We start from the raw sequence: 10,224 nt of genomic DNA, 5'->3' as shown, positions 1-10,224 counted from the left end.
GACTCATCGCCTGAATAGACGGCCATCTCACCACCGGACTCAGATCCTCCTTCCAGATCTACTCATTGAGTAAAGCCAACAAAGACATGCTTCGGGACGGCTTGAATCTTGGCGGGTCACGCGCGCTGAGCCGTCTCGACGATGTCGGCGCAGGTGTCCAGCTTAGCTTCTGACTCACCAATCTTGCCGATGAAGACATGAATTTCGCCGAAGGGGACCCGGTACCTGTACTCAATTGAGCCGGTCTCGGGGCCCCATCCCACGTCGTCGATGTAGAGCTTGCCGCAATGACTCTTAGTCATCCGGCCCACAACGTATCTCTTAAGCCCTGCGAAGCTGCCCATCAAGAACTTGAAACCACTGTGTGCTGGCCCCACTGTGGGCGCCAACTATCATGAAATTGTCACAACAGATGCCCTAGCATGAGGACTTAGGTGTGGAGCCATCGCAACGTAGTTAGCTTGAAGGGGTTGAATGGGACAAAGGACACAGAGAGTTTTACCCAGGTTCGGCCCCTCTCAACGAGGTAAAGGCCTACTCCTGCTTTAGGTTGTATTGCTTGGGTTTCGATTACCAGGGAGCGAATACGCTTGACCTAGTTCTCACCTTGTTGTTTCTTGCCCTAACCCGCCACCGGGTCACCCCTTTATATACACAGGTTGATGCCCGACGGCTTACAGAGTCCCGGTCGGCTCATACACAACGTGTCCGGCTCGGTGACAAAACCAAACTTTCCTTAACATACAAGTTAAACATACGGCGATTTATGCCCCTGGGCCTCAAGTCGCCTCCGGGTCTTGGGCCTTCAGTAAGCTTGCTTCATGAACCGCCATCTTCAACATCTTCTTGGGCCTTCTCATTTTGAACCGCCAGTGGTATGACCCGGCCCCTCCTGGGCGGGCCATGCCCAATAGTTATATCCCCAATAGAGAGGATAGCGATACTCACATAGCCCGGTCGACGCCGCCGCCTCGCGAACCCGCCTGAGGAGTGAAGAACTCACGAGATCGAAAGATCCGTGAGGAGCAAAATCTCCCCTCACACCGGTGCTACCACCCATGGAGAAGGGAACCAAACACCGGCCGATCCATAGATCGGCGTGCGAACACGTCGTCCACATGCCAGCACCACCAGCGCTGGCAAGGGGAGAGTAGAACGTCGGACTTATTTTTCCAGAACGACAATGAACACCTCACCAAACCGATGCCGCCAGGACCTATTCCTACCCTATTTACACATCGGGAGCAGAGGAACGGGATCCCCGACGGGATTAGGGGAACTTTGCGGTTGCTCCCTTTTCGCCCCTCTCTCTCCAGGTGTTCGAATCCTTGCGCATGTGCCAGGCTAACAAATGTGTCTGGTGGTCCAGTATTTGTTTACATTTCTTTGTACATGAACAATGAGGAAAAAAAGGAATCAAACAAAAGAAGAAATATAGAGAAGAAATAAAAACTACTCCCTCCGTTTTTAAATATAAGTTTTTTTAGATATTTCGATGCATACTACATTCGAATGTATATAGACGTATTTTAGAGTGCAAATTCACTCATTTTGCTTTACATGTAGTCCGTATTGAAATCTCTAAAAGGGGTTATACTTAGGAACGGGGGAGTAATAAAAGGGAAAAAAGATCAACCCCAAATTTTTTTCTCGTTTTTGGGAGAAACAAAAACGGGGTCAATAGGTAAGGTGGTGTACTACGTTTAGACACACCTTTTCCCTACTCTTATTTTTTGTTTTCTTGCGAAGTGTCTAAGGCCCTATTTGTTTCAGATTTACAAGGCAGATTTTGATAAGATTAATCTGAAGCTGAAACAAACAGCTAAATTAGAGCAGCTGTGGATTCGGAGCTGAGAGCCGATTCGGGCCCTCCGCAGTGCAATGGGCTGAAGCACCCATCGGTGTACTTCACCAGCGAAGCTGGTTCCCACGCCCAAACTGCCCCTGGCACTTCACCAAAATTACGGCAAAAATGCCACCGCAGCCAACCATCGACACAAGACCACCCGTCTCGTTCGATCCCCTCCTGAAACAGACGCCCGCTAGGTTTTCCCACATCCTGCGCCGCCGTCGCACACCTGCTCGCCGCCACCCCTCGCCGCCAACGTCCCAACGCAGGTTGCCTCGCCGGATCCACCCCTCGCCGCCTCGCCCCAACTCCGGTCGCCTGCCGCCTCGACCCAACGCCGACCTCCCCAACCCCGGAGCACGCCGGCCTCCCTACCTCCCGGAGAGTGACACCCGCTTCTCGTGCATCATGGCGTCGCCTGGGGTGAGCATTCCCATAAATGATGTTGCTAGTTTCTTGCTGCTTATGAATGTAGATGGTACATGTAGTTGTTGTATGGTTCCTTGTTGTGGATGATTTTTTCAGTAGATGTAGATGCATTTCCTTGTAGTTTTTTCAGTAGATGTGGAATGCTAAGCTAGGAACTATAGATTGTGGATGATTTTTTCAGTAGATGTAGACATATATTTATGTGTGTATGCTGGTATAAAAATGGTGATAATGCACTAGATGGACAAGGCAACGAAGAGGGCAGCTAAGAAGGCAGACAAGGAAGACAAGACAAACAAGGCACTTTGGGATGCATACCACACCATGCATTGTTCTAATTTCATCTCTATGCATGTAGATATGTACTACCTTGTGGATTCCGGTTATCCAAACCGGGTGGGATATCTAGCTCCTTACAAAGGCCAGACCTATCACCTTCCAGAATTTCGAGCGGGACGCCCACCAACTGGAAAGTTAGAGGTGTACAATCATGCTCACTCTTCTCTTCGGAATGTGGTTGAGCGCACATTTGGTGTTCTGAAGCAGAAGTGGTGCATCCTAAGGGATGTGCCCCAATTCAAGATGGGAAATCAAACGATGATTATCAGTGCTTGTATGACGTTGCACAATTACATTACGGATAACAAGCTACGTGATAAAGAGTTTGACAAATGTGATGAGAATGAAAACTACATGCCCGCGGTGGCACGGGCAACACCATTGCTTGGGGATGTCGTTTTGACATCCTCTGATGAAGGCAATATGAACGACACGCGTGACAGTATTGCGACCTCTTTGTGGATAGCACGACAAGCTAGATAGTTTACTTTCTGTACAAATATTTAATTATATGTATGGATTATTAATTATATGTATGATCCAAACCTTTAGCTCCCTTTTGTATGGTGGATTATTAATTATATGTATGATCCAAACCTTTGGCTCTTTTTTGGAAGGAAATTATATGGACTGACTTCTCTATTGTTAGATAAATTGTTACTTGCATGGACTAGCAGCGTGACAACATCATTATTTTGCATTCTGTTATTCGAATTATCTATAAGAAAGATAGTGAGAGAAATATTATAATGAAATATTGTATACATTATTAGAGAATAAATCATTCACTGTCTGTCCAAATGCCATTTAAATAGCCTGTTCACACAAAATCAGCAAGTTACACTCATCTCTGTACTTTAGGGGCATTTCAGCCTTTTCACTAGCTCAATATCGAATCCACAACTACGTTGCCAAACGACTAACCTTCACTGCAGCTGATTCTGATTCGTCAGTGAATCAGCTTTGCCACCACAGTGAATCCACAGCCGATTCTGTCCAAGCCGAAGCCCAAACAAACACAGCCTAAATACGTGAACCAAGGCTAGTGCACCATTTGCACCTCAAGTCGACCAGTCCACCTCTTGTAGTTTTAATTATCTTGATTGATGATGACTAGTCTAGTCTACTAGAAGTTCTCATCGGTGATGCTTGGCCAAAGCCAAAGCCGGCCTGATTCGATTTGGACGCGGCATCCTCGTCTCAGCCACGTGGAAACACCGCAGAAGCTTCTGAACAAACGAGTTTTACGCGCCCAAGCAAAAGGCCGGCAGGCAGGCACGTTTGACCGGGAACCCGACCCGTAATACCCTCCCAAATCCTATCCCGCTATATAAACACGCCAGACCCACCGCCTCCCCACGAAGCACAAATTGGCCACGACCAACACCCACAACCCGGATCCAGATCTTGTTCCAGTAGCATCTTCTTCTCCGCCGGCTCACCAGGGAAGGGGAGAACCCTGCCGTCGATCGAGCCGATTCTGTCATCACGTGATGGCTCGCGCGGCGAACGTCGACGTGCCCGCTGCCGGCGCGGCGCAGGGCGGAGCGAGCAAGGCGGAGGGGTTGGCGGCCGTGGCCGGCGACGGCAGGAGGGTCGACCAGGCCGTGGCCTACCTGCTCATGGCCGCCGCGCTCGCCGTCACCTACCTCGTGCACTGATCGACCGGTCGGTCGACGGACGGCGGCTAGGAGAGTTCATATTCGTGTCGCTTCATCTTTGTATAAATCTTTAGCGAGGGGAAAACTAAAGAGATGCTTGCTACAGTACCTTTTGTGTGTAGCTAGTCGGAATCAGATAAATTCGTTGGTGAATCGTCTGTACGTGTCGTTTCATCCATGTTCGGTCTGAAGGTCTCACACGCTCATGGTCAGGTCCAATTAATTGAAGAATTAGGTCAACGTCTTCCCCATCTTGTTGTTCAAGACCCTTAGGGCATCTTTAACGGAAGACGTTAAGAGAGGGCGCTGGGAATCTAATCCCGATAGATCGACAGTTACGATGTCAATTCCCAGCGCCCGGTCCTGCATCGACGCCAACCTGGGCACCGAGGGGAGCTCCTGTTCGGCGCCTTAAGCGCCCGAACAGGTAGCTGGCGCCCGCAGCAGCGCGTTGTTGGGCCGGCCCGTAATGGAAAAGCGTGGCGATCACAAAAAGCTAGAATAACGCAAAAAAAGGTGGCCGCTCCAGCAATCGAACTAGCGAGCTCGCGAAGCCAAGGCTTGTTCGACTTTAGCTGGCCACCACAGCCGATTGTGACTCGCGATTTTAGATAGCAGTACCTGTACATGAACTAGAATGCCCACGCTATTTATTTATCATTCAGTTTATTTATTTATTTTTCTAAAATCGTGAATTTAAAACGTTCATCGATTTTGAGACAAAATTTCAAGAATTTAAAAAAAGTTCAACAATTTTGATAAATAGTTCATCATTTCTGAAGAAAAGTTCACAAACTTAAAAAAGTTCACCGGTTTTTGAAAAAAACTTTATGATAAAATTGAAAAAGTTCACCCTTTTCGAAAATAAGTTGATCGTTATCAAAAAAGTTCATCGGTTTTGACAAAAAGTTCAACGAGTTTGAAAAATAAGTTCATCGATTCTGAAAAAAGCTCACCAATTTGAAGGAAAAGTTCATCAAATTTGAAAACTTTTTTATCAAATTTGAAAAAAGTTCATCGATTTTGGAAAAAGTTTGTTAATTTTGAAAAAAAATTTCATCAAATTTGTAAAAAGTTGGCAAAAATTGAAAAAAGTTCATCGAATTTTAAAACATTCATAGAATTTGAAAAAAGTTCATCAAGTTCGAAAAATAGTTCATCGGTTTGAAGAAAAAGTTCATTGAATTTAAAAAGTTTGTGCATAATTGAAATAGAAAAAGAAAAGAAAAGAAACAGAAACAGAAACAAATAGGAAGAGAAAAAAGAAACAAAAAGAAACAGAAAATACAAACAGAACCAGCGCCTGCAGCGCTCGCGGGATGGGCCGGCCCAATAGGTTTTTTTCTTCTCTGTTTTAATCACAGCAAAAAGACCCATTTTAGCTGTGATTCGAACCAGGGACGTCGCGCATGTAGTACCACGCGTGAAACCAGCCGCCAACGCACCTTACATGTTTAAAATGAACTTTTAGTTTCTTTTATATTTTCCGTTTTTACCTTTTTCTGTTTTCCTTTTTACCTTTTTCGTTTTCTGTTTTTCTTTTTCTGTTTTTTCCTTTTTCTTCTTCCGAGTTCGATGAACTTTTTTTCTAATTGATGAACTTTTTCCAGATATGTGAACTTTTTTTCAAATTCGATGAACTTTTATTCAAATCCGATGAACTTTTATTGAATCTGATGAACTATTTTCAAAATTGATGAACTTTTTTTCAAAATTCCATGAACTTTTTCAAATCTGATGAACTGGTTTTCAAATTTGATGAACTATTTTCAAAAATCGATGAACTTTTTTTCAAATCTGATGAACTCTTTTCAAAATCGATGAACTTTTTCTCAAATCTGATGAACTTTTTTTTCAAATTTGTGAACCTTTTTTAAATGCGATGAACTGTTTTTCATAAACGGGATGAACTCTTTTCATAATCCATGAACTTTTTCCAAATTCGATGAACTTTTTTTAAATCTATGAACTTTTTTCAAATTTGATGAACTTATTTTCAAATTCAATGAACTTTTGTTCAAGCTATAAAGTAAAACGTACAATATTTAAGGAATTCTAAAATACAAGTTATAGAGTAAACTGTATTATTTTGTGCAATAAATGGCGCGGCTCTTATGGTTCTTATAGATTTCGCGTTTGATTTGAATCACTAGTCATCTGATGCTGTAGTGGTTAGCTGAAAAATCCCGCTGCCTAGCTGCGTGAGTTTGAGTCGTGGTACTACCACATTTTTGCTTTCTTTTTCCACGTGACCGTTTACTGCTCGCTCCGTTTGTGGGCCGGGCCACTTGGCGCTGCCAATAGTCGTCGGTTCGCTTCCCCAGCGCCGAACGCGCCGAATAGGAGCTCCCGGGTTTGCCGGCACCGAGCGCTCCGCTCATTTTTTCCTGTACGAGATGGCTGGGCCTTTCTTTTCTAATATGTGAAAAGCCCGTTATTAGCGCTCGTTTGTTAGCGCTAGAGACCTTTTTATCTTTTTTTTTATATTTAATTTTTCGTTGTAAGCGCCTGTGCAGGCGTCCAGCATTAAACATGCCCTTAGAGCATCTTCAGCCATGCCTCCAACACGGCTTCCCCAAATGATTTTTTCGCGCCGGTGCCGGAAAAACGGCCCAGTCGTGCCCCCAGGAGCCCGTTTTTTGCCGGCTTGGACCGAAACCAGCGTCGGCGGACCCAGGCCGAACCCGACGCGCTGGGGGCGCGCCTGGGCGAGTGTTTTGGCGCGAAATAGCCGCGGGCCCGCCGAGTCAGCGAGACGCCGCTTCGTCGCCCTCATCGCCTCGGTTCCGAATCAATGCTAAGGTTGTCGCGCCGGTCAGCCTCCATTGATGCCTCACGGGCGGCGCAATGAAGACGCCGCCGACGCGCATCCCGCCCGCTCCCGCCACGTGTCCTCCTGCATGCCGCCTTCCCGTCGCCCCGCTTTGGCTATAAATGTTGGAGAACGTAGTAATTTCAAAAATTTCCTACGCACACACAAGATCATGGTGATGCATAGCAACGAGAGGGGAGAGTGTAATCTACATACCCTTGTAGACCAAAAGCGGAAGCGTTAGAACAACGCGGTTGATGTAGTCGTACGTCTTCACGGCCCGACCGATCAAGCACCGAAACTACGGCATCTCCGAGTTCTAGCACACGTTCAGCTCGATGACGTCCCTCGAACTCCGATCCAGCCGAGTGTCGAGGGAGAGTTCCGTCAGCACGACGGCGTGGTGATGATCTTGATGTTCTACCGTCGCAGGGCTTCGCCTAAGCACCGCTACAATATTATCGAGGAGGACTATGGTGGAGGGGGGCACCGCACACGGCTAATAGATCTCAAGGATCAATTGTTGTTCTGTTTTTGGGGTGCCCCCTGCCCTCATATATATAGGAGCAAGGGGGGAGGCGGCCGGCCTATGGAGGAGGCGCATCAAGGGGGGAGTCCTACTCCGGTGGGAGTAGGACTCCTCCTTTCCTTGTTGGAGAAGAAATGAGGAGGAGAGGGAGAAGGAAAAGGGGGCTGCCCCCCTTGTCCAATTCGGACCAGAGGGGGGGCGCAGGCCTCCTTCCTTTTGGCATCTCTCCTCTATTCTCGTATGGCCCAATAAGGCCCATATACTCCCCGGTGAATTCCCGTAACTCTCCGGTACTCCGAAAAATACCCGAATCACTCGGAACCTTTCCGAACTCCGAATATAGTCGTCCAATATATCGATCTTTACGTCTCGACCATTTCGAGACTCCTCGTCATGTCCCCGATCTCATCCGGGACTCCGAACTCCTTCGGTACATCAAAACTCATAAACTCATAATATAACTGTCATTGAAACCTTAAGCGTGCGGACCCTACGGGTTCGAGAACTATGTAGACATGACCTAGAACTATTCTCGGTCAATAACCAATAGCGGAACCTGGATGCTCATATTGGCTCCACATATTCTACGAAGATCTTTATCGGTCAAACCGCATAACAACATACGTTGTTCCCTTTGTCATCGGTATGTTACTTGCCCGAGATTCGATCGTCGGTATCCAATACCTAGTTCAATCTCGTTAGTGGCAAGTCTCTTTACTCGTTACGTAATGCATCATTCCGTAACTAACTTATTAGCTACATTGCTTGCAAGGCTTATAGTGATGTGCATTACCGAGAGGGCCCAAAGATACCTCTCCGACAATCGGAGTGACAAAACCTAATCTCGAAATACGCCAACCCAACATGTACCTTTGGAGACACCTGTAGTACTCCTTTATAATCACCCAGTTATGTTGTGACGTTTGGTAGCACCCAAAGTGTTCCTCCGGTAAACGGGAGTTGCATAATCTCATAGTTACAGGAACATGTATAAGTCATGAAGAAAGCAATAGCAATATACTAAACGATCAAGTGCTAGGCTAACGGAATGGGTCATGTCAATCACATCATTCTCCTAATGATGTGATCCCATTAATCAAATGACAACACATGTCTATGGTTAGGAAACATAACCATCTTTGATTAATGAGCTAGTCAAGTAGAGGCATACTAGTGACTATATGTTTGTCTATGTATTCACACATGTATCATGTTTCCGGTTAATACAATTCTAGCATGAATAATAAACATTTATCATGATATAAGGAAATAAATAATAACTTTATTATTGCCTCTAGGGCATATTTCCTTCAGTCTCCCACTTGCACTAGAGTCAATAATCTAGTTCACATCATCATGTGATTCAACACCAATATTCACATCTGTATGTGATTAACACCTATAGTTCACATCGTCATGTGATCAACACCCAAAGGGTTTACTAGAGTCAATAATCTAGTTCACATCACTATGTGATTAGCACCCAAAGAGTACTAAGGTATGATCATGTTTTGCTCGTGAGAGAAGTTTAGTCAACGGGTGTGTCATATTACAGAGTCGTATGTATTTTGCAAATATTCTATGTCTACAATGCTTTGCACAGAGCTACTCTAACTAATTGCTCCCACTTTCAATATGTATCCAGATTGAGACTTAGAGTCATCTGGATCGGTGTAAAAGCTTGCATCGTTGTAACTTTAACGACGGGCTCTTTTATCACCTCCATAATCGAGAAACATCTCCTTAGTCCTCACTAAGGATATTCTTGACCCATGTCCAGTGATCTACTTATTAGATCAAAATTGTATTCCTTTGCCAAACACAGAGCAAGGTATACAATAGGTCTGGTTCACAGCATAGCATACTTTATAGAACCTATGACTGAGGCATAGGGAATGACTTTTCATTCTCTTTCTATTTTCTGCAATGGTCGGGTCTTGAGTCTTACTCAACTTCACACCTTGTAACACAGGCAAGAACTCCTTCTTTGGCTGTTCCATTTTGAACTATTTCAAAAATTTATCAAGGTATGTACTCATTGAAAAATCTTATCAAGCGTCTTGATCTATCTATATAGATCTTGATGCTCAATGTGTAAGCAGCTTCACCGAGGTCTTGCTTTGAAAAACTCTTATTCAAGTATCCTTTCATGCTATCCAGAATTTCCATATCATTTCCAATTAACGATATGTTATCCACATATAATATTAGAAATGCTACAGAGCTCCCACTCACTTTCTTGTAAATACAGGCTTCTTCAAAAGTCTGTATAAAACCATATGCTTTGATCAACTCATCAAAGCATATATTCCAACTCCGAGATGCTTGCACCAGTCCATAGATGGATCGCTGGAGCTTGCACAATTTGTTAGCACCTTTAGATTTGACAAAACCTTCTGGTTGCATCATATACAACTCTTCTTTAAGAAAACCATTAAGGAATGCAGTTTTGTTTATCCATTTGCCAGATTTCATAAAATGCGGCAATTGCTAACATGATTCAGACAGACTTAAGCATAGATACGAGTGAAAAACTCTCATCGTAGTCAACACCTTGAACTTATCGAAAACCTTTTGCGACAATTCTAGCTTTGTAGATAGTAAC

At 44.9% G+C, this 10,224-nt stretch overlaps 1 protein-coding gene across 1 annotated transcript; it reads left to right on the top strand.

The window, feature by feature from the left end:
* The first annotated feature begins 1,956 nt into the window (after positions 1-1,956).
* On the top strand, positions 1,957-3,271 carry LOC123068986 (uncharacterized). The gene is made up of 2 exons (XM_044491695.1): positions 1,957-2,272; positions 2,519-3,271. Exons 1-2 carry the CDS (start codon positions 1,973-1,975, stop codon positions 3,098-3,100), a joined length of 882 nt encoding a protein of 293 aa, XP_044347630.1. The 5' UTR covers positions 1,957-1,972; the 3' UTR covers positions 3,101-3,271.
* The last annotated feature ends 6,953 nt before the right edge of the window (positions 3,272-10,224 follow it).

Source organism: Triticum aestivum, chromosome 3B (genome assembly GCF_018294505.1).
Source record: "Triticum aestivum cultivar Chinese Spring chromosome 3B, IWGSC CS RefSeq v2.1, whole genome shotgun sequence".
Lineage (NCBI taxonomy): Eukaryota > Viridiplantae > Streptophyta > Magnoliopsida > Poales > Poaceae > Triticum > Triticum aestivum.
The sequence above is the reverse complement of the archived record's forward strand: the minus strand, read 5'-3'. Positions and strand labels throughout refer to the sequence as shown.

Coding starts and splice junctions, on each gene's coding strand:
- LOC123068986 (XM_044491695.1), top strand. CDS start 1,973: ATGCCACCGCAGCCAACCATCGACACAAGACCACCCGTCTCGTTCGAT. Junction 2,273..2,518: donor GCATCATGGCGTCGCCTGGG/GTGAGCATTCCC, acceptor ATAATGCACTAG/ATGGACAAGGCAACGAAGAG.